General features: G+C 38.6%; 1 protein-coding gene across 1 annotated transcript in view; it reads left to right on the plus strand.

Moving 5' to 3' along the window:
- The first annotated feature begins 4,527 nt into the window (after positions 1 to 4,527).
- The window catches only part of UBE2W (ubiquitin conjugating enzyme E2 W), a 70,474-nt gene continuing 49,567 nt past the window's right edge, over positions 4,528 to 25,434 (plus strand). Inside the window, exon 1 of the mRNA XM_036830372.1 lies at positions 4,528 to 4,578. Within this exon, the coding sequence (XP_036686267.1) occupies positions 4,564 to 4,578 (15 nt within the window). The 5' untranslated portion in view covers positions 4,528 to 4,563. The remainder of the gene's footprint in view (positions 4,579 to 25,434) is intronic.

The following is a 25,434-nucleotide window of genomic DNA, read 5'->3' on the forward strand; positions in this document are numbered from 1 at the left end:
AACCCCCTAAAATACAAAATTTTATGAGTATGAGCATTTTTCTGTGGAGTGGGTCCATGGTTTTCATTCGGTTTTTAAACGGTTCCTCCTTCCCCCCAAAAAGGATAACTTTCTAAGAGGTCTAGGGGAGAAGCAAGCAAGGAATGTGCTCAAGGTCTGCAGACCTGGGTAAGAGAATTCTTGATAGGGAGGCACAGGGAAAGGGGAGAAAGTGAAGACAAAATACTCCTGACTTGCAATCTTATTTACAAACCAGATATGTATATAAATCAATTGTTTTTGACATGTAAAGTAAGTCACGCAGAATAGGTCACATATAGAAACCATCTGTTATTTTGTTAATTTTCGTTGTCTCTTCTTAGGAGATCCACATGAAATGACTAGTTTAGATTCAAAATTAGAAAAATAATACTTTTTTTTTGTAGATATGCTTTTTTTAAAGTATCACTCTAAATCATGAATTTGGAGTTTTCGATACTTTTTTTTTTTTGTCTGCGCCCCTGCGGTGTGTGGGATCTTAGTTCCTCGACCAGGGATTGAACCTGGGCCCAAAGCAGTGAAAGCAGGGAGTCCTAACCACTGAACCGCCAGGGAATTCCCCTGATACTTTTTGAAATCCCATTTACAGCTCAGCTGGATTACGTTAGCATTTTTAAATTGTTAACTAAAGCACCCCAGTATTTCTACAAAAATTACAATGAAGCCAAGTTCCTTATTTTACTTATAAAAGTGATTTTTTTAAAACTCAAAATAGTACATCATTTCCATTGCATTTTATCTTAGACTTTTAAACATAGTATTTTAAACAAATCATTTCAAATTTTGATTCCCTCTGATAGGTGCGTGGAATTTGAAATCTGGAAAGAAAACTTGAAGATTTTACAGTCTGATTTACTCATTTTATTGATAAGGAAATAAACCCAGAGACGTTAAGAGCCTTGACCAAGCTTGCTAATGACAGAGCTGGGATAAGAATACAAGCCTTGGATTCCTGGCCTGTTGCCTTTTCCAATCCAATAACCAAGCTGCTGGTTGCTAAACTGCCTCTATTTCTCTGATGAGATCAGCCACTGGGAGACTAAGAATAAACCACTCTGGGGAGACACAGACTCAAGTAAGGACTCGTCAGCTCTGCCTCTTCATGCTCCAACAAGCATATTCTCATAGGACTGCTCCTAACTCACCGGTCTACTGAATCACTAGAATTCAAGCATTCATAAATCACATGACATTATCAATATTGCAGGATTTGCCCATTGATCCCTTTGTGGGTCCTTTAAGAAATTAGACTATTTGGTTTCCCATATTTCTTCTCCTTTTCTGCCAGAAAGTCCAGCTGCTTTTAGTCCCCTGTGTCACAGGCTCTGCCTTTTCCTTGGCAGGGAAGACCTCAGGCACATACACAGCTTGTGTATGTCCTGGTTTTTTTCTGCCAGGGAGATGGAGGTGGGGGTAGTTTGTGAGGTGAAGGAGAATCTCTTCCTTGAACCTGAGGGTCATTTCTAATGGCTATGGAAATTTAAAAATGAACATCATTATCAAATCTAACAAAGACAGTTATTATTCCTTAATATTATCTGATACCTATTTTCTGCTTAAATTTCTCCAGTTGTCTCCAAAATATCTTTTTTTTTTTTTTAAGAGAGAACTTTTATTTTTTATTTTTTGGCTGTGTTGGGTCTTTGTTGCTGCTCACGGGCCTTCTCTACTTGCGGCGAGTGGGGGCTACTCTTCGTTGCGTTGCGTGGGGTTCTCATGGCGGTGGCTTCTCTTGTTGCAGAGCATAGGCTCTAGGCTTGCGGGCTTCAGTAGTTGTGGCTCACGGGCTCAGTAGTTGTGGCTTGTGGGCTCTAGAGTGCAGGCTCATTAGTTGTGGCGCACAGGCTTAGTTGCTCTGCCGCATGTGGGATCTTCCTGGGCCAGGGCTCGAGCCTGTGTCCCCTGCTCTGGCAGGTGGATTCTTAACCACTGCGCCACCAGGGAAGCCCTCGTATAGAGTTTATGAGAGCGCCACTTCCTCTCCTACTTTTGGAATTGTCAGGCATTTTGTCTTTTGCCTATCTGATAGGAAGCTCCACTCTGTAAAGAAATGAGATGTGTAAAAAACAAGCAAAACAAAACAAAAACTGAAGAAATGAGATGTGAGCCTAGTCCTCAAACACTGTATAATCAATTGTTTTAGATATAAATATTTCATGCTTCCTGGAGTTAATTATATGCTCCCACCCCATCTGAAAGTCACTGTTTTAGCTCCTGAGTACATCAGGATCTTCTATATATCAATGAAAGAATGAAGAAGATAGTGAGGTAATTATGTACTATTTACTATTTCCTGGAAAGATATGACTGGTACTGACTTTTCCCTCCTATGAAGATCCTCTTTTTTTTTTTTTTTTTAAACTTTGGGTTTATTTATTTATTTATGGCTGTGTTGGGTCTTCGTTTCTGTGCGAGGGCTTTCTCTAGTTGTGGCAAGTGGGGGCCACTCTTCATCGCGGTGCGCGGGCCTCTCATTATCGCGGCCTCTCTTGTTGCGGAGCACAGGCTCCAGACGCGCAGGCTCAATAGTTGTGGCTCAGGGGCCTAGTTGCTCCGCGGCATGTGGGATCTTCCCAGACCAGGGCTCGAACCCGTGTTCCCTGCATTGGCAGGCAGATCTCAACCACTGCGCCACCAGGGAAGCCCGAAGATCCTCTTTAACACATATAAAATCCAAGGGACCAGATGTTGATTTTACTGTGAGGAGTGTTAGGATTCCTGTAACCCTTTTCTTCCTTATTGGTATTTGTCATGGCAGGTTGTTGATTCTGATGAAGTCATAATGCTTTGTTTGTGGGGTCATCTAAAGACACATACCTTAGGAAGAATTGGCTTTTAAACAAAGTGAACCTTAGATGGTAAAGCGATCAATTTTCTGAGATTATAGGGATAAAGATCTCCAGAAGAAAATGTATCTGGAAAAGCTTTCCTCTTTCATGATATGAGTTTTACTCAGTTGAAATGTAGGCAACACAACCGGGCTGACACCTGATATGTTTCTGGATCATCCTTGGTTGCCAAAAGCTCCAAACATTCCTCAAGGACACAGTCATTTTGCACAACAAAGGGAAAACCAGCCCATTTCTGGCAATCGGGTGGAAGTCTAAGAGGGAAAAAAGTATACCAATATAAATTCCTCTCTAGCGATGAAGAATAGGGTGTTTAATATTATACCATAGAATAAGTAGGGTATTTTAAGGATCTTTTTTCCTTTTCTGAACACATTTTACCTTAGAGAATTTCACAGAGAACATAATGATCTAAAGAGTGGGAAGGATGATATCTTACATTGCTCTTATATTTAAATCTTATATAAATTTCTTAAAAGAACTCCAAGTTAATAAAATGACAGATTTTTAAGCTTTCATTCTGGTAAAGTAAAAGCCTTCTACTCAATGTATCAGCCACCTGCATTAAAAAAAAAAACACAACAGAACAGGAAGTGCAAACATTTGGCTTCCAGTTTCCTTTTATAAACCAATAACATCTTCAGTTCTAGAACAGCTTTTAAATATGTGGCTTCTGATAAATGTTGGCAGAACTGGTGCACTCCCAGAATAAGTTCTGTGTACTCAGCTCTCCCTACTCATATACATCCCTAGGTGGAACGACCACAAAACTGCCCACTACAAAACAGGCTGAAGAGAAATCTGGATGTGACAGAAGGTATAAGTGTATATTATAACGTGACACTGATACTTTATTAAAAACAATTTCATGTCTAGGGTCAAATCTCTAACCAAATGTGAGTGCCGTAACAATATAACTATTACTGATACACGTGAAGTTTCAAACTGAGGGGCTAGGGTAATGGGGCAGAAATTGCACACAAACAAAAGAAAAACTTCCAAATGTTCTGTTCCCCTTCAGGCAAGTTTCAGTTCTACAAATCTACCCTTGCCTTTAAAATATCAAAGTGCTGTTCTGCCCTCAATTCTCATCCCGTTGTGCAAGGAAATCTGTGTCTCTCTTCCCCGAATTAGGAATATGAGAAGACTCCCAGGTCCGTAAAGACCAGAAAGCAGTCCTGCGGTAAGTTTTATCTTGCCCCAAAGCTGTGAAAGTGGGCATGATAGTGTGGAAAAAGCATCCGAAAGGAAAAAATCTGTAAACCATACACCTGTGGTTGGAAAAACAAAACAAAACAGAAAAAAACCCCCCAAACCCACGGATCTGGACATCATCAGGATCTCGGGGTATAGACAGAAAAAAAAGAACAATCGTGGCTCGGGTTAAAACCCGAGCAGCGTTTCCTAAGCGATCGGGATAGCAAGTGGGGATCTTAGTGGAGACTGGGGAGCTGGATGTGACCGAACGTACGGACACCGCCATTCACCGCTGCCGGGTCCGCGCCTCCCGCGCCGGGCGCCTAGTGCGCCAGCCAATCCCCTCGCGCACTCCCCTTCCCATTGGAGGCCCCGCCCCCCGCGCCCGGGATGCTGGGCCCCCGCGGCGTGACGCAAGCACGGCAGCTCCGCCCCCTGCGTCTCTGGCCTCGCCGGTGTTGGGGGGGATGGTTCTATCATGGCGTCAATGCAGGTAAGAGGAGTTTGCAGCATCTGGGCGGGCTCCGGAGCCGCAGGGAGGATACGAGCGTTTCGTCCGGGGCGGTGTCTGGGACTCTGGGGCACCTGGGCCGGCTCCGGAGCGGTCCCGGTGGCCGGTCCTTCCCCAGCGTCCGGGCGTTGGGAGGGGTGAGAGGCGGCGAGAAGAAGGGGGTTTCTCGGTCGGTCGAAGCGGACACCAGCCGGCCGGGAAGTTGGGGGATAAAGAAGGCTAAGGGGAGAAAAGGGCGAAGTTTGATGTTCGCTCAGCGGCAGTGGTCTCGGAATCATCTCCAGCTCACACGGACGGCTCCCGCTGGCCTGACCCCCGCCCCAGGGATGTCTTTTCCTCCGCGGTCCCCGGCTGAGCGGAAACAGCTGCTCTCGCCGTTGTCGCCGGGGCAGGGGCGGCCCTGAGAGGGGCTGAGTGTGGGGAGCTGAAAAGGCGTTCCCGGAGAAGGCGGCTGGCTGCAGAGCGTTTCGCGGCCTCTGTTCAGGCCTCCCACGCCCGGCCTCCCTGGCTGCTCGGCCCCTCGGCTCCCCTTTTGACTCTTAGTCCTTTGCCCCAGGGGTACCTTCCTCTCTCAGCCTCCGCACTCTCAACGAACATACGTCCAGCAGCCCGTTTTCTCACTCTCCCCGAAGCTGCCCTTAGCCCATCAAAATCATTTGCCGCCTAATATGCAATCTCCTCGAGAGACAAGTCACCAGCTCCCCATACCTCCCGGGATAGATAGCTCTCCCTCAAATCTTTTTATTTCCTACGGTGCCCCACCCTTGCGGTCGCGGTTAGGCTACAGCCTTTTACCCCTCTTCCCCAGATCTTTAGTGGAACCTTAGTTTGGTAGGAGGTGTTTTGTTAACCCGTGTTGTATTTACCTGACTTGGCAATGCGTGGTTTTCTGGTTTTCCAACTTAATAGGCTCCTTTTTACCAAATCCACAAAGAGTTTGATTTTTTTTCAGGCAAAGATGGCATCCACAGTTGCAGTTTTGTAGAGATTAACTCTGCATTATCTATAGCTTGCATTTAATTTACAGATGAAGACTAGCTCTGTCAAAACATAGGAAGAGAAGGCAGAACTCCCGTTTGGAGTGTCATCTGGAGCGCTTTTTAGAGTTTTAACAACATCTTACAGAAGGAGACCACGTTTTTCTTGGAAGGATTTTATGCTTTTGTTTCTAGAAGAATAAGCACGTTTCCCTGTCCCCCTTCCATTTTTTCCTCTTTTTAGGAGAGAAAAGTGCTTTTCCTTCATCTCTTTTCTGCATCTTCTTCCTCTTCTGTGCACGTATTTGCTTCACATTTACTTCTGTGCTTTTGTGTTGTCTGTCCCCTTTCAGCCTCTCCATTCAAGACTCTTTTTACCTTTGCTTCTCCCTCTGGACTTTCCTGCAGAATAGAAAAAGAAAATTGTATATAACATTCCTAGTTGAAGAGATGTCATGAAGTAGTACAGAGAAAAAAACAAGAACAATTTCAGGAAACGTTATACTTTACCCTAATCTCCCCAGAGACGTTAGAGAAGTTTCATCATTTGAGGCCAAAAAAGGAACTGTAGAACACTAGTTGAACAGTAGATCGGCTATATGACCAATTTAAGATTATTTGTATTAAAAGATTAAAATCCACTATACTTGTGATTATATTTGGCAGGAGGATTATAGGGATAACTAATTTGCTGATTAGATTTAGACTTTTAGTGTCTGGAGAAGACAGATTTCAGTTTTTAAGAGAAAAAAATTTGAGTCGGTACAAAACAATGTTGACAGTCTTGAATTTTACATGGCGACTTAAGCAATGGAAACAATGCTTGGCAGTGCAATACTGCGTTTTTCTGCATCCCAAGTACTACCTCTGACTGTCTTTTCACCCTTTATTCCTTTCTGTCTTCTGATTAGGGGAATGGAAAACTGATGTTTCCTATTTTAATTAAAACTAAATTCTTCCTTTTATTTGTATTTTAAAAATACCTGATACAGATTTTCTGGTAGTATCTTTTTTATTAAAAAAATTTTTTTATCGAAGCATAATTGATTTACAATAGTTTATGTTTCAGACGTACAATATAGTGATTCACAATTTTTAAAGATTATACTCCATTTATAGTTATTAGGAAATATTGGCTATATTCCCTGTGCTGTACAATATATCCTTGTAGCTTATTTATTTTATACATAGTAGTTAATACGTGTTAACCCTGTCTCCCTATCTTGCTCCTCTCCCTTTTCCTCTCCAGTGTTAACCACTAGTTCTGTATATCTGTGAGTCTGTTTCTTTTTTGTTATATTCACCAGTTTTACTTTTTAGATTCCACATGTGAGTGATACTGTATAATATTTCTTTCTCTGACTGATTTTATTTCACTGAGCATAATACTCTCCAAGTCTATCTATGTTGTTGCAAATGGCAAAGTTTCATTCTTTTTTTTACGGCTGAGTAATATTTCATTGTTTGTGTGTGTGCGTGTGCGCACGCCAACATCTTATTTATATGTTCATCTGTTGATGGATACTTAGATGGCTTCCATATCTTAACAATTGTAAATAGTGCTGCTATGAACATTGGAGTGCATGTATGTTTTACATTAGTGTTTTCATTTTCTTCTGATACATACCCAGGAGTGGAATTGCTGTATCAAATAGTAGTTCTAATTTCTGTTTTTTGAGAACCCTCAATACTATTTTTCATAGTGGCTGCACCAATGTACATTCCCACCAACAGTGTAAAAGGGTTCCCTTTTCTTCACATCCTTTTCTGGTAGTATCTTGAAAAATATTTTAATATAGATAAACTGAGCTTTTTGAAACACAACACTTTCTGTGCGGTTATTCTGTGTCTTTGAACAAAATTTTTTCCTGACCATCTTAATGGCAAAATTTAACTCCTCAAAACAAATAAATTATACATAAAACTACAGCTAAATTATGAAATTTGTTCATTCACTCATCAGTTATTTTTTTGAGGGCCCACTATGTGTCTGGTATTCATCTAGGTGCTGGGGATACAGCAGTGAACAAAAGCAGGCAAGGTTTCTGCCCTTGTGAATGTAATAGTCTGGTTAGGGGCAATGGATAAGAACAAAATATTTAAGTTAATCACTATTATATTAGAAGGTGATAATGCTATGGAGAAAAATTGTGGAAGGAGGTTAGGAAATATTTTTTGGATTTTAGTTTGAGTGCTTAGGAAAAAATAAGCTATACATGAGTGCTGCTCTAACCATGTCCTTACCTAAAAAAGTTTTAGTAGATTTCTTTATCTTAACCCACACCAGGATATTATTGCTGATGAAGAGGTTACTTAAGCTGTAAGAAGAACTGTATTTTAAAAACATGCATATTATACAAATGTAACAAGATTTGATTACTTACATTGATAAAAATAAATAAATAAATAAAATAAATTAGCCTTTAGGATCATCAGGATATCAAGTAAGGGTAGACTTTGAATTTCTTCTTTGGAGAGTATGTTGTTGTTTTGTCGTTTTTTTTTTTTTTAATTGAAGTATAGTTGATTTACAGTGTGTTAATTTCAGGTGTACAGCACAGTGATTCAGTTATACATTTATATGTATATCTGTTCTTTTTCAGATTCTTTTCGGAGAGTATGTATTTTAAAGTTGATGTTGTAACTACTGCAGTATACTCTATCAGTGCCTCTCAACCTTTTTTTAGGCTGTGGCACACACAGAAAATACTTTTTGAATTGCACACCAGGGTGGGTGAGATTGTTGGAGGCTACAAGCACCTGGCCAGGCAGCTCAGAGTGAAACACTGGGGATGAGGATCAGTATTCTAGTACACCTGTAATGCTGGGGAAGCTCTGCTCTGTAGTTTTGCTAGAGTTGTTCTTCAATATACAGTTCAAGATTGTGGTTTTCAGATTTATATGAGCCCTTTGAGATGTTCTTTCCCATTTTTTTCTTTTTCTTTTTTCTTCCTACTGTTTCTTCCTAAAACAAAGTCACAAATCACCAAGTAAGATATGATTACATTATGTTTTAAGAAACCATTCTTTGAGAATGGTGGGTTCATGGTGATACTTAAAATTGGCAGGAGTTAGAGTAAAGAAATAGATTTACGTTTAATTTTTATGATTCTAGAATTCTTAAAATATTATGTGGAAAGTTGTCGATAACAAATTTTTAGATTTAGCATTTTCGGGACTTAGATAATTTGGTACAGACTTTCTATCCCCAAACTACAAAAGCATTATTAAAGTGAATTTTTATGTGATTCAAAGCATTTCTTAAAAGTGTAGCAATATTAGGGTATTCTGTTTTCAGCTAAACCATAAAATAGTATTTTTTGTGTTATGTTTCTTTTTTTCATTTTGTACCTAATCTTTTTTTTTCCCCTATTGGCTCATTTCATATTATAAAATAATTAATATTGCCTCCCAGATATGTTTTCTGATTTTAGAATTTAGCTGTTTCATTCAGCCTTTATGTTGGAAGTTTTTAAGTATACCTGGTATACTTTTCTAATTTAACCATCTAGGTTTACTGATTTTAGGTAATGAACTACTTTTACCTTATGTCTTAAGATCTTAGAAAGTCAGTGTATAGTAGTTGGTATTTGTCAATTCCAGAAATAGTGATATAATTGAAAGAAATGGTCAGTTGAATTACTTTTGCAGATTTTCTGTGTTTTCTTCCTCTCTCTTACTTAATTGGGTCTTAGACTATTGACTGTTGACTTGACTAGATGGAAGGAGATTGAGACTTAGTAACAGGAGATGGATTATGAATGTGTGCTTTTTCTTAGATGAGTTAGAAATAATAAATTATTTTGGATTATTCACAACTCTGCATTGCTGTTTACTCAAATAATTGGCTGTAGTGATTGAGAGAGGTAGAGTATGGGCTCTTGCTGAAATTATTATTGTAGTCATGTTACCTTGACAATTAGATTTCATATGACTGTTTGTTGACATAATTATGAAGGGTTACAGCATAATCAAAAGTTAGAAGACTGACTGTCATCATGGATCCTGAGGCTTACTGAGCACTGGATACTTGGGATGTATAGCTAGAATTACAGTGTATGAGAAGGTTGGCTAGGTACCCTGGCTAGGAATGGGGCTGACAGGGAGCTGTTGGAGCAAGTGCTGAAGGAAAAGGGGAACAGCATAGAGTAGAATTGACGGTGTTCTGTGTGAATGAGAAGCATAAGTAGATAGTAGACTACGTTGTGAACAAAAGCATAAAGTTGGGGTCATCATCTTAATTCTCAAAGCAGTCATTGTGGTATTTTTCTTTTTGCTATTAATCAATTACTACTTTACAAGATGCCTTTTATTTTTGTCCTAAAGTGTTGTTTTGGGTCTTTCATTTAACTTTTTAGGTCTCTTCCACTCCTCTGGGCCATAGATTCCATTAGAATAGGAAAAAAAAAAATCCTTTCTCACTGTTCCTTAAATGTGCACATAGTGACTACAGTAAATGCTTGTCAGTCACTTGACATAGCAAATTCTGCATTAATTTAGTTCTATTTTAGAGAAATCCAAAAAATTTCACAATTTGTTTGGAAACACAAACGATCCTGTATAGCCAAAGCAATCTTGAGAAAGAAAAACGGAGCTGGAGGAATCAGGCTCCCTGACTTCAGACTATACTACAAAGCTACAGTAATCAAGACAGTGTGGTACTGGCACAGAAATAGAAATATAGATCAGTGGAACAGGATAGAAAGCCCAGAGATAAACCCATGCACATACGGTCACCTTATCTTTGATAAAGGAGGCAAGAATATACAGTGGAGAAAAGACAGCCTCTTCAATAAGTGGTGCTGGGAAAACTGGACAGCTACATGTAAAAGAATGAAATTAGAACACTCCCTAACACTGTATACAAAAATAAACTCAAAATGGATTAAAGACCTAAATGTAAGGCCAGACACTATCAAACTCTTAGAGGAAAACATAGGCAGAACACTCTTAAGACATAAATCACAGCGAGATCCTTTTTGACCCACCTCCTAGAGAAATCTAGTAAGCAATTTTCTTATAGTAAGGTTGAATACCTATAAAGGAATAACTTAAAATTCATATTTATATTACATGTGTATTCACCCCAAAGTTTGCTTTTTTTCTTGATTTATGTGTTTGCCATAACTTTATGTTTTTCAAAGTATTTTCATTTTCTTCCTCTCTGGATTCTTATTCCAGCCTTGTAAAATGGGAAGTCAGATAATCCCATTTCATTCTATTAGAGAGAGTGACTTTTGATAAGTAATCACTTATTTGGGAAGTGACTTACCCAAAATTTCATTGCAACTGAGTAGTGAAGCTGAATTGGAAACCAAGCTCTAAAATCTACTGATGCTGTTAAGTTGGAGGTAATGAACATATTAACAAGTTTGGTATTGTTGAGAAATCATTTGGATAATTATTTAAATCTTCATTCAAGAATTTAGCATTTACTAAAATATTTTATAGCTTCTATAGTTAAGAAAATGGGAGGAGAATATTCCTTATACTTTAAAATATAAAGTCACTTTATCAAAATTTTTACAGAGGTTCTTTATGCATATACTTGTGCACTGAGTAAAATTATAATGGCAAATCTTTACTGTTCAAAGATAATCTTTATTATTAAGGAGAATTTTTAAAGGGGTGATCTGGCATTTTTCTGAAAATATACTTCTGCATAGTATTTATCTAAATTGAGCATTTGTTAAATGAATTTTATTGCATCTTTATATCATTGTCTGCTTCATTATTTTACCTACATAATACTTGTTCTTGTTTGTCAGGTGTTTTAAGAATGTCTTCATTTGATAGCCTTTATTTGGGAATGCAGTTTTTGGAGTACCAACAAATGGTGCATGCCTTTGAGTTACTTTATTCTGAGAAAAACGGTAGTTTCATTCAGTTGCTTTTGTAAAAAAATTCATTAGGAAAACGTGCTCAGGATCTGGAATCAAAAGACCTGGATTCAGGTTCTGTTTCACTACATAACAGTTGTGTTGCACAAAAATCAGTGTAGTGAAGTGGTTAAGACAAAAGTAGATTAACAGAGAGGTAAACATTTGTAAAACTCCTTTCTTGATTTCCCTTCCCAAACTTGTTCTTTCTATAGTATTCCCCATGTGGTACATGGCAACTTCATTCTTCCAGTTGTTCAGTCAGAAACCTTGGTTTCATCCCACTCCGTAGTCAAACCAGCAGATTCTATCCAGCTCTACCTTCAGAATAAATCCAGAATCCAACTGTCCGCTCTTCTGCATCATTACCTGATGTAAATCATCATCATCATCTGTCATCTGTATTATACCAACAGCTTCCTAACTGGTTTCTCTGCTTCTGCCCTTGTTCCCTTACAGTCTTTTCTCAACTCATCAGATTCTTTCAAAACAAAAGTCAAATGTCACTTCACTCACATCCTTACTGTGGCTTCTGTATTTTACTCAGAATATAATCCAAAATCCCTGTTAATGACCATCGCCCCACCCTCCTCACTTCTCTACAGCCTTATGGGCCTCCTTGCTATCTTTGCCCCTGTTACTTCCTCTGCTTGGAGTGCTCTTCTCCACGTATCTGATGGCTCACTTCCTTTTTTTAAAATCTCAGATCTTTGTTCAAATGTTTTCTCAGAGAAGCCTTCCTTGATCACCCAGTACAAAACAGTCCTCCCACCGTGGCACTTGCAGTGCCCCTTTCCCTGCTAAATTTCATCTTCATATCCCTGACATATTGTAAATTAACATACTATTTCTCCTGGACATACCCCAGTGGCTGGCATGTAGGGCCTCAGTAAATGTCAATGGAATAAGCACAGCTTTTGGATTCAGATAAACTTGGTTTGAATTCTAGCTTTGCCATTTAATATCTGTGTAACCTTTTTTTTACCCATACTATGGGTAATTACTTCATGTCATAGATCTTTGGAATTGTTTTTGAATTATATCTTATAATTCTTATAATAGACCTCTTATTTTAAACTACCTCTATCAAATACTCACTTTAAAAAAATTTTGATTCCTGGTCCTGTGTTGGCTACCAATGGAAAAAAACAAATTTCCTTTACATGAAGTCTCTCCTTGTATTTACACACCACAGGAAGGAGAGAGGAAGTATGATTTCTAATTAGCATGTATTCTTTGCCAATCTTCTTCAGAATTTGAGAGTTAGCCAAGTAAAATTTTGAGCCTCTTACATCAGTTTTACATGGCATGTTCAGTTTTTTTTTTTTTTGGCCATGCCGTATGGCATGCTGGATCTTAGTTCCCTGACCAGGGGTCGAACCCATGCCCCCTGCAGTGGAAGTGCAAAGTCCCAACCACTGGACCGCCAGGGAAGACCCAATTTTTTTCTTTTTTTAATTGAAATATAACTCACATATCATAAAACTTAACCTGTTTTTAAAAGTATAAAATTCAGTGGTTTTCAAAATACATTCACAGCCATCGTCACTAAAAGAATATATTCACAAAGTCACCCCCAAAAGAAACCCCTTACCCGTTAGCAGTCAGTCTGTTCCCAGTGTATCGTGTTATCCGGTCCCCCACGTCCCCACCTCCACCCTTGGAAATCCCTAATTTGTTTTCTATCTTTTTAGATTTGTCTATTTGGGGCATTTCATATAAATGGAATCATACAGTATGTGGCCTTTGGGACTGGCTTCTTTCACTCAGCATAATGTTATTGAGGTTCATCCATATCGTAGCTTGTATCAGTACTTCATTCATTTTTAGGCTGAGTAATAGTCCATTTTATGGTTATACATACCACAATTTGTTTATCCGTCAATTAATTGACATTTGGTTTGTTTCCTGTTTCTATCAGTTAATTGACTGTATTATTTCTGTTTTTTTTTTTTTTTTTGAATAATGCTGCTATGGGTATTTATGAACATGTTTTTGTATGGACATGTTTTATTTGTCTTAGGTATATACCTAGGAGTGGAATTGCTGAGTCATTTGGTAACTCTTACGTTTAATTTTTTAAGGAACTGCCAGATTTTTCCACGGTAGCTGCACTATTTTACATTCCCACGAGCAGTGTGCAGAGGTTCCGGTTTCTACATATTCTGGCTAATGTTTGTTGTCCATTTAAAAAATTATAGCTATCTTAGTGGGTGTGAAGTGGTATCTCATTGTGGTTTTGATTTGCATTTCCCTAATGGCTAATGTTGGACATCTTTTCTTGTGCTTATTGGTACATTTCTTGGAGAAATGTCTATTTAAATCCTTTGCCATTTAAAAAGATAAGTTATCTTTTTATTGCTGAGTTGTAAGAGTTCTTTATATATTCTGAATTTATCAGACATGAGATTTGCAAATATTCTCCTACGTGAGCTGTGTTTGCACATTTTTCATGGTATCCTTTAAAGCACAAATATTTTTAATTATGATGAAGTCCAGTTTATTCTTTTGTCATTTGTACTTTTGTTTTCATATCTAAGAAATCATTACTTAATCCAAGGTCATGAAGACATACTTTATTATACCTCTCTTCTTCTGAGAGTGTTATAGTTTTAGCTCTTACATTTATGTCTGATTCATTTTTAGTTAACTTTTGTGTATGGTCTGAGGCATATTTAGCTTTTATAGCATTAATATGGCAGGTTGTTTTCTTTCTGAAGTTGTATAGGTCCAAGATGAGAGTCCATCAGGTTTGATAATATCCTGCTGGGTTCAAATTATTTCTCTTGGTGAGTGGAGCTGTTAGCTCTTTTTCAGATAAGAATTTATATTGCAGCCCTACTACTAAAAAATGTGATTATAATCCTGATAAACTATTACTGAGAATATTTATGTATTCATATATTGGCTTTTATTATAATTGAAATAGACACACGAACTTTGGTTTTTAGACTTGCAAAGCATTGAGTCATTGGGCATTTTAGAGGTCATCTAGTCCAACCATCATACCTTTAAATCATTGCTGCATTTTGTGATTAGAGCTAGTTGATAAAATGATTACTTTTGTACTGCATGAAAGGAAGCTATATTGAGCAAATTGATATATAGTTTTTTTAGTATATAGATTTGATATGAGAAAAATTGTTACGTTTCCTTAAATAGGAAAACCATTTTAAGGATTTTAGTGGAGAAAATTATGTAGCTGGGCATATTGGTGCCATCTTTGCTCTTTATGTTGCTGGAAACCTCAAATTCCTATCTATATAGCAATTAGTTTGAGCTACTTGATTTGGTATTTCTACAGTCTGTCCACATTATTCATGAATTCTGTATTTGTGAATCCACCTACTTGGTAAAATTTATTTGTAACCCTAAAATCGATTCTCATGGTGGTTTTGTGGTGATTTGCACACATGTGCAGAGTGGGAAGATTTGAGTTGCTGATGTGCATGTTGCAGCTCAGGTAAAACAGGGCAACTTTGCAGCTGTCATACAGTAAACAAGTGTCCTTTCTTGGATCTGTTTAGTGCCACTTTCTTTCACATTTTTGTGCTTTTAGTGATTTCACTGTTTAAAGTGGCCCCCAAGCATAGTACTGGAGTGCTGTTCAGTGTTCCTAGTTGCAAGAAGACTGATGTGTCTTGTGTAGAAAATATGTGTGTTAGATAACCTTCATTCAGACATGTACTGTTGCCCTTGGGTTCAGTGTTACTGAATAAACAATATATATTAAGAACTCTGAACAGGAACACACACAAATTAAGGTTATTACTGATTGGATGAATGTGAGTGGAGGATCACAGGAACCTAACCCTGTATTTCCCCTAGGAACAGTGTTTCACTGTTTGCTAATTAAGTGTTTGCTGTGACTTTACAGAATGTAACTACTGTGAATAATGAGAATTGACTGTATTTTGATTTAAATTTCAGTCCACCTTTGATTTGAAATGTACTGAAGCCAGGTTAAAACTGGCAAAATGTAATGTTACTACATTCAGGTTCCTTGTTTGCCTTTTTTCCATTTCCTACTGTAGATAAGTACTGTCCCCCAGTTTTTTTCTTGAGTTACCCACACAGTCCAAGTTAGTGGTTTTCAATGTTGGCATTATATTGAAGACACCTGGTGAGCTTTAAAAACGACAACTATCCCCAGAGATTGATTAATTGGTCTGGCACGCATCTTGGGTATTGGAATTTTTCTCAGCTCCTTGGTAAGTCTGATCTGCAACCAAAGTTGAGAACTCATCTTAGCTACAGTGGGAGAATTTAGCTGTGCAAATTATGTAAATTGGATAAGATATAATAAATCTCCAGATTTAGGGTTCAGGAGATGGTAGACATTTCAAAGTTGATACTTCTGGAGAGATCTTTTTAAGAACCAAATTTGAGACTATGAAAATGTTTATGTTTCTGGCTGTTTACATGATCACAGTTCTATCAAAGAACATCCATTTTCTGTATGTATCAGAGCAAATGTTGATTGCCTTTTCAATTTTTGTGAAATCTCGTTTGGTGGCCATTTTATAGAAAGAAACAACGTATCTGCCCTGAGAGTTCTTTGTGGAGGAGGATTAGTAAACAAAGTACATTAATATGCTGCTGCTGGGTGGTCCTCTAGGCTTAGTTATGAGCTTAGTGATTCTTCTGTGCCAGTTGTCTACCTAGACAAACTTACAAATTTTATATCAGAAATCTTTGGAGTTGAATATGAATAATTACAGTCTTAAGGGTTTCTTTGTTTTAGTTTGGTTTGGTTGTTTTTGATTGTTTTAAATAATCTTAGGAGTCCTATATTAAAATGTGAATAGCCCTTGGAATGTTAGTCTTGTTTTTAGTCTTTTGGCCATTATTGTTGTTACCCCATGCAGCTCCCATTTTAGGCCTATGCTGAGAGCTTTTTGTCAGTCTGTTAAAATCACTGAGAATCAGGCTTTTCATGATTCTGGGTCCTGGGTCTGTCTTTCCTGTCTTTAGGCTGAACTGGACATTACTGCAAATTTGTAGATTTTGTCAGTAGCCTTTCCCTGCTATGAATACTTAATCTTTTTAGTCACTTTTTAATAGTGAGCTTCCACTTTGAATTCTGGGTATTTTCACAGTTCTCAGTATTGTCTTTTCATTGTTTCTGAGATTTTTTTTAAACTTATCTAGCTAACTTAGTCCTTCTACTCTTTGTGTTTTTTTTTTTTTTTTTTTTTTTTTAATTTTTTTTTTTTAATTTATTTTTTTAATTTATTTATTTATGGCTGTGTTGGGTCTTAATTTCTGTGAGAGGGCTTTCTCTAGTTGTGGCAAGTGGGGGCCACTCTTCATTGCGGTGCGCGGGCCTCTCCCTATCGCGGCCTCTACTTCTTGCGGAGCACAGGCTCCAGACGCGCAGGCTCAGTAGTTGTGGCTCACGGGCCCAGTTGCTCCGCGGCATGTGGGATCTTCCCAGACCAGGGCTCGAACCCGCGTCCCCTGCATTAGCAGGCAGATTCTCAACCACTGCGCCACCAGGGAAGCCCCTCTTTGTGTTTTTGTTTATTTATTTTTAAAAATTTTTGGCTGTGTTGGGTCTTCATTGCTGCACGTGGGCTTTCTCTAGTTGCCACGAGCGGGGTCTACTCTTCGTTGGGGTGTGCGGGCTTCTCATGGTGGTGGCTTCTCTTGTTGCAGAGCATGGGCTCCAGGTGCGCGGGCTTTAGTGGTTGTGGCATGAGGGCTCAGTAGTCGTGGCACACAGGCTCTAGAGCGCAGGCTCAGTAGTTGTGGCGCACAGGCTTAGTTGCTCCGCGGCATGTGGGATCTTCCTGGTCCAGGGGTCGAACCCGTGTCCCCTGCATTGGCGGGCGGACCCCCAACCACTGCGCCACCAGGGAAGTCCCTGTACTTTTTGAATTCAGATTTTACTCGAAACCCCATTAGTTCTTTAAATCTTTATATCTGGTATCATGAAAACACCAAACTTAGCCTCAGTCTCACAGCTGTACACACTTTTTCTTACCTTGTGTGCCCTCACAGCACCTTTTACCTCTTTCATAGGATTTTCACTTCTGCCTTGTGCTTACTGTAAAGGTACTTTATTAGATTTTTAAGTCACTAAGGGCAGTGTGTTGCTAGTAGTAAGTACTCCAAGTGTTTTCTGAGTAAATAAATAGAACAGTTACTCAAGTAAATACTTTTTTCAAAATAGATCAGAAGTGATATCAGAACATTGCTTTTTTGCCCTATCTCTGATTCCTTTGATGTCTGTCTTTTGTTTCAGCTTCTGCCCTGGCCCGATTAAAGAAACTAAAGAACTGAATTGAATAGGAAAAAGTATATAGTATTTTAAAGTTAATGTTCATTTCCTGTTACTTATATACATCTCTTTAAACTAGATTAATATTTGGTTTGTAATTCTTTCACTTTGGACGTAATGCTTCAATGGAAGTCTTCTTTGTTTTTTTTTTCCTTATGGTAGGTTTTTTCCTTAGGCTTCGAGTCCACAATGCTTATTTTGACAGCAAATAATTTTAGGTCTTGCTTCATTGAGACTAAAATTATGTGATTGCTCTCTCCCTAAGTCCAAATATGTTGTGTCTCAGGGTACTTCTCATTCCTGAAATTCTATTCCTTTTCTAAATGTTTTATTCGTAGGGTGTGTCTGGGTGTGGATCTGTTTGTGCATGTGGGAGGAGGAGGTATGAGGTTTTATTAGGTGGAGGGGTTTTGGTATAGGGAGTTTGTGATTGGTTCTTTCAGATGTAGCAGAGGACAGAACATCTGTTGATGGTCTGTGAAGTGTGGACTGGGCTTACTGATAAGCGTTATTACCCATAAACATAGTATTGACTTAAAGAAAGGCACAAAACATAAGAGTTACGAGTTTAAATTTTATTCAGGGTCTCACTGAGGACTATAGCCAGGACATAGCCACTCAGCTCTGAGGAAACTGCTCGAAAGAGGCAGGGGAGAAGCCAGTTTATATATGACTTTTGGCTAGGAAATACATGCAGTCAAGCATACATCTTGGTAAAAGATTACTGCTAATCACCAAGAACAGATATCGCAAGTGAATGATTTTAGTGCTTTTCTATGTATGGGAAGATACAAGCATCTGGGATCATTGAAATTCTTCCTGAGATATGCATCTAACTATTTAAGGGCCTGTTTATCCAAAGCAAAGGAGTTCCTTATCCTGTTTTTCACTCTGAATTCCTCTCAGGTTGTACTGTTGTTGGGCAGCTGCAGTGGGTTACTACTTAACTCTTGTAGAACTGGGTGGTGAGCAACAAACACTCTTTGTTCTTTGTCTATGGTAGTGACAGTTTTTTCAAAGTGACAGAGCTTTACTTCATATTTTTTCAATTTAAATTATAATGGAAGAAATTGGTCAGTTTGGAATACTTCTACCAAAAAGCACAAAAAACAACCCCTACAAGGATATAGACGTCTGGCTTAATCCTTGCAAGCCTCTAGTTTTCAGACGTTTGATGACAGTGATTGAAGTACCAGAGGAAACTAAGACAAGTTAATGGTGATGGCTTGGAAAGGATTATCTGTGATCCTGAATAGCAAAAGTGGTGTGAATAGGTGTTACTTCTTCCTTTTTTTCTCAGCACCTATTCTAAAATTGGCTGTTGTATCTGGTTGTGACTGAAACCAGATTTTTCTGTTTAAGATACATTGAATTTTTTTTTTTTTCCGGCTTGTGGAGTTGAACCCGGACCACCACAGTGAAAGCCCAGAATCCTAACCACTAGGCCACCAGGGAACTCCCCCATTAACGTTTTTTATTATCTTATTTTAGATCCTCATAAACTGGCAAAAATTAAGACTAAATTTTTAAAAATTCAGCAGCCCTTGTTTTTGTAATTGAAAAAAACAATTGAAAGGTAAATTGATAATTTCTTAAACTAACAGCATAGGATGCCAAAATTGATTTTATAAGTCAGTCATTTATACTTTCATATTTCTTCATTCGTTATTAGAATGAAACTTGGTATAAATACATTTTATGTTTTCTTTATTTTTTTAATAAACTGAGTTTTGCGTTGCTCTCTGAAAAAAACGAGTTGCTGGTTTTTAAAAAAAATTAAATCCTAATAGCCTTGTATTCCCAGAGATTTTACATATTAATGTTAAAGAAGTTGTTGACTTCTGAGTTTGCATAGAGTGAGAGAAACATACTAAAGGTATTCTTTCTGAGAATCTCAGAATCATACTGTTGCTATTTTTGACAGCTGAGGCCCAAATATGTGTAAATTTGTAAGCAAAAATTGTTTTAAAGAAGACTTAGAGATTTGAATTTGATCTTTATTTAAAATAGTGGTGTTTATACTCTGTAGCTTTTTTTTTTTTTTAATAAATTTATTTATTTATTTTTGGCTGCATTGGGTCTTCGTTGCTGCGTGCGGGCTTTCTCTAGTTGCGGTGTGCGGGGGCTACTCTTCGTTGTGGTGCACGGTCTTCTCATTGTGGTGGCTCCTCTTGTTGCGGAGCACAGGCTCTAGGCTTGTGGGCTTCAGTAGTTGTGGCTTGCGGGCTCTAGAGCGCAGGCTCAGTAGTTGTGGCGCACGGGCTTAGTTGCTCCACGGCATGTGGGGTCTTCCCGGACCAGGGCTCGAACCCGTGTCCCCTGTGTTGGCAGGCAGATTCTTAACCACTGCGCCACCAGGGAAGCCCCTGTGTAGCTTTTTAATAACACATTGTTATTGTCTTTTATAAAACACAGATTGAGACTTCTGAAGAAAATCAGTTTTATTTTGGTCACTTCTATACGTATGTGACATTCTGCTGTCTACCTTAAACACCAGTTCTTAAGCATATTGCTGTATTCCTTATGTTAAAAAATCTTCCTGTCAACATTAAATGTGATCCTTTTTTCTTACTTTCTAAAGTTAATGCGTCTAACTAGTATTATAAAAGTTTCCACCGACATTATCAAGAGAAAATATTGGTGGAGGAAGTCCCTAAAATCACAGCATAGCATAACCGAGCATACACATATTGAGGAAGAACAAATGGCTATATACGTTGAATGTAACAAAAAAAGTTGCCCAAGCTGTCTTTTCATTAGATGGATATTTGGGTTTTGTGAGGTAACTAACCTGGAATGTTAAGGTTAGTAGTTCATTTTATAAATTATTTTATTTATTTATTTTTGGCTACGTTGCATCTTCGTTACTGCATACGGGCTTTCTCTAGTTGTGGTGAGCGGGGGCTACTCTTCGTTGTGGTGTGCAGGCTTCTCATTGCAGTGGCTTCTCTTGTTGCAGAGCACAGGCTCTAGGCGCATGGGCTTCTGTAGTTGTGGCACGTGGGCTCAGTAGTTGTGGCTCCTGGGCTCTAGAGTGCAGGCTTAGTAGTTGTGGCGCACGCACGGGCTTAGCTGCTCCACGGCATGTGGGATCTTCCAGGACCAGGGCTCGAACCCGTGTCCCGTGCATTGACAGGCGGATTCTTAACCGCTGTGCACCAGCGAAGCCCTAGGAGTTCATTTTAAGATTTTATTCCTGCTGATAGAAATTCTCTTTGTAAATAATGCCTAGAAATGCATGGGGTTATAATATTTTGGGTATGTTTAAGTGGGTAGGGGGAGCAAGGGGGAGGAAAATACTTTATACTGACTAGCTTTTCCGCAATACTATTTTTAATTAAAACTGGAAATTTATTTGCCTTAGATAAGATACAAGGTAATGATAACATGAGTTATGAACATATTTGGTTTTATAGTGGTAATTTGTTCAGTTGGTTAACAAAAAAAGTTTGTGCTAAAAACAGCTTTATATTTAGTTTTTTGGAACATTTTTAAACCATTATAGTTATGTAGGGATATGAATATATATAAATAACACTACTCACATTAGATGAGGTTATTATAATATCACACAAGATTTATGAGATAATATTGAGAAGTGCTTAAAACCATAATGAGAATATGTATATCACTTGTAAAACTACAGAAAAGTAATTATAGGTATATATAACTGAATTAGGCTGACAGTACGTGGAGGAAGCTTTAACTTGTGAAAATTAAGTAGAACCTGGGTTCTGGAATTTTTGAACTAAAAGAACTCTAGAGAGGGACTTCCCTGGTGGTGCAGTGGTTAAGAATCTGCCTGCCAATGCAGGGGACATGGGTTCAAGCCCTGGTCCGGGAAGATCCCACATGCCGTGGAGCAACTAAGCCCGTGAGCCACAACTACTGAGCCTGCATGCCACAACTACTGAGACCCGTGCACCTAGAGCCCGTGCTCTGCAACAAGAGAAGCCACCGCAATGAGAAGCCCATGCACTGCAAGGGAGAGTAGCCCCCCTGCTCGCCGCCATCTAGAGAAAGCCTGCGCGCAGCAACGAAGACTCAATGCAGCCAAAAATAAATAAATAAATTTATTTTTTAAAAAATTAGAAAAAAAAGAACACTAGATAAGTTAATCTTTTTTTTTTTTTTTTAATGAAAAAATGGGCCCAAAAGTTAGGTAACTTGCGTAGGTTTATGATACTTAAGGTGTACCTGCAATTCAAGAAGTGGCCTCCCTAATTTAAATTTTTTTTTTTTTTTAATATTAATTAATTTATTTTATTTATTTTGGTTGTGTTGGGTCTTAATTTCTGTGCGAGGGCTTTCTCTAGTTGTGGCAAGCGGGGGCCACTCTTCATCGCGGTGCGCGGGCCTCTCACTATTGCGGCCTCTCTTGTTGCGGAGCACAGGCTCCAGACGCGCAGGCTCAGCAGTCGTGGCTCACGGGCCTAGTTGCTCCGCGGCATGTGGGATCTTCCCAGACCGGGGCACGAACCCGTGTCCTCCGCATTGGCAGGCAGACTCCCAACCACTGCGCCACCAGGGAAGCCCCTCCCTAATTTAAAGTATTTGTAATTTGTACTTTTCAGATAAATCTACCTGACAGAATAAAAATGTTCTCAAATTATTTATAGTATCAATTTTATTTATCCAAGATGAGTTCCATTGCAAAACCAGGTTTTATGTTCACTGAAAAATGTTGAACATAGAACAGTAAAATTTGCAGTACGAATGCGGTACATCTTTAAGAATACGTATTTGTTAGAAGAGTATTCTAACAGTAATGCCCAGTAAATTATAAATAACCAGATGTGTGTTCCTTTGAGACTAAATCTACAGGAAGGATAAATCTATGTAACTAAGATCCATCTATTTTTACAGCTTAAGAAGAATCTTATAAAATCTTTTTAAGTCACAAAACTTTAAAGATAAAAGTTGTGGAAGCTGCCTTTTGGTGTAGAGTGTTGAGCGTCAGTACTTGTTCTAACAGTACGTCATGATCTAATTAGCCGTATGCCTGTTTCCACTTTTTTTACCATTGTAAGCTGTCTGTGTGCTGCTCCCTCTCCCCCCACACCCAGTTTTGTGTTACTCTTTAGGGTAAGTTTTCAAGAATGCTGTTAGTAAGTCATAGAATTGGTATTTTCTAGCTCTCAAAATACTTGATAGTGAGTTGAAAGTTGTAAAATGTGAGAAGTATCGCAGAAATAGGAAGAGAGCCAAGTTTGGTATAATAGAATCAAAGGGAGAAAGCTCTTCACATGAAAGATTGTTAAGTGATACGTCTGTGAAATAAAACCTCCAGTAGGTTTAATAAGCAAGTGGCTTGAACTCTGAGAAGCTTGCAGGCATTGAAGTTTAAGTGAATGTATTAGAGGGGAAGTAGAGGCAGTGGGTGTTGACCAATTTCATGGAGTTGGACAGTGAGAGGAAAGGAAGGAATGGACAGAGAAGATAAATGATGACTGTTTTAAAGCTAGGAGAGACCCACATGATGACTGAAGGGAAGGGGTTATGGACTGGGAAAGAGTGAAGTTATTAGAAACCAGATTATTAACCCTGAGAACAATATCCTGGATGAGTTGATAAGGCATGAGGTCCAGAGAGAGAGGTGGGAGGGTTTCAAGAAGGGGAGAGAATCTTCTTTCTCTGGGAGTTAAGTGAAGGACCAGAGATTGACTTTAGGGATGGTGTGATTTTTATTTATTTTTCTTTTAGTTATTGGCTAAAAATAGGGAAACAAGTTGGCAGTTTGCATTTTTTTGCATATTTAGCATTTTTACTTAGAAGGAAGCTTTTCATTAATGAATTTTGGAGAATATTTGTGACAGAGTTTATAGATTTGAGCTGAAAGAAAAGCTGAAGTTTATTATTTAAAATATTACCCCAGGGAATTCCTTGGCAGTCCAGTGGTTAGGACTCTGTGCTTTCACTGCCAAGGGCCCAGGTTTTAAAAAAAAAAAATTCCTTCAAACAAATGAAGTTGATACATATTTTCATGAGCTTCAAAATATTTTTAAAAATTTCAAAATATTAAATTTGCTGACCCATCTCATTCTAACAATCTGAGGTAGATATTTAATTATGTAGAAATTAAGCTACAGATTATTATTTATCCAAGGTCACACATATTATACACTCCTGGAAAGCAGGTGTTGAGTTTGCCAATTGATTATATCCTTTATAGCACTTGTATTCTTTCTTTTTGGGAGGGCTGCACCACGTGGCTTGCAGGATCTTAGTTCCCCCACCAGGGATTGAACCCAGGCCCCTGACAAGTGGAAGCGTGGAGTCCTGCCACTGGATTGCTTGGGAATTCCCATGCACTTATATTCCTAAGGCTTGAAATTTACTTAACATTTTTAACAAATAAGTGACAGATCCTATTATCCTAAATCCTAATTCTTGTCTCTTGTGATAGATCTGCAGTTTGATTTGTAGGTCAAGCCAAACTTTGCACTCAGCATATTTATTTAAGGCTTGATGTGTGCCAAACCCTGGCTATAATCTACATTTTCCACTACATAGCATGTCTTACGCTTTATGACATTATATTTGTTCCAGCAACTTTATTAATACTTATCAAAGCCTCTGAATGTAGCCCAGCGTGACCAAATCTGGAAGGTATAATAAAAAATTTTTAATTGTACCTTTACAAGGAAAAAACCCACCACATTTAAATATTCTTCCAGTGTCAAAAAAAGCTAAAATGAGACCTCAACTCTTATCAGGCTTAGTGGTAATTACTGCTTTTTACCTATAGCATGAAATGTAGTGATCACAAGGGCAGAACAGTAGACTCAGAACTGTAGTGTATTTCATTTGTAGTCAAGGTTTCTGGGTAACTTAAATAATTTTTTTGGAGTGTTAATTTCCAAAACACCGGACAGATAACTTCTGAACTAGCTTGAGAAATTTGGGTTGTGAACTCATTGCCTCCTGGAGCTGAGGTGGTTTAAAAAGTATGCGTGATGGATCCATTAGGTTCATGGTAGAGAGCATACCCAGCCTAGAGTTTTAAAAGGCCAGGGGACTTCCCTGGTGGCGCAGCAGGTAAGACTCCGCGCTCCCAGTGCAGGGGGCCCCGGGTTCGATCCCGGTCAGGGAACTAGATCCCACATGCACACTGCAACTAAGCAGCCCGCCTGCCGCAGCTAAGACCCGGCGCAACCAAATAAATAAACAAATAAAAATAAAATAAAAGACCAGGCTTCAGCTCTGGTTGATTCAGCTATTTTTGTCTATCTGAATAATCACGGGAAGTTTGAATCCACGGGTCCAAATGTCAGCTGCCTCCAACCCCACATAGGCAGAGACTAGCTGCCTCTACCTGTTCCTCCTCCTGCATTTGTTTCAGATTAATAGTACCACCGTTACTCAAGCTAACATCCTGGAGTCGTTCTCATTTTTTTCTTTCTTACTCCCCCCATCATTTACCACTAAATCCAGTCTTTTGTATCTCGATTGTTCACTAGTAATGTCTCACGTCTTTATTTTTCTAAGTAGTTTTCAGTATGGCTTCCTGGCCTTCATTCTGTCTTAACTCCAGTACATCTGCCACACTGTTGTCAGTCATCATTCATTTTATTAAATTTTTATGTATGTTCATTGTTGAAATGTTAGAAAACCACCGATTAGTAAAAAGAAAAATCACTACCCTGAGAAGATCAATGGATGGTGAGATTAAGGGGTTATTTTAATTTTTAAATATTTT

Source organism: Balaenoptera musculus, chromosome 17 (assembly GCF_009873245.2).
Source record: "Balaenoptera musculus isolate JJ_BM4_2016_0621 chromosome 17, mBalMus1.pri.v3, whole genome shotgun sequence".
Classification (NCBI taxonomy): domain Eukaryota; kingdom Metazoa; phylum Chordata; class Mammalia; order Artiodactyla; family Balaenopteridae; genus Balaenoptera; species Balaenoptera musculus.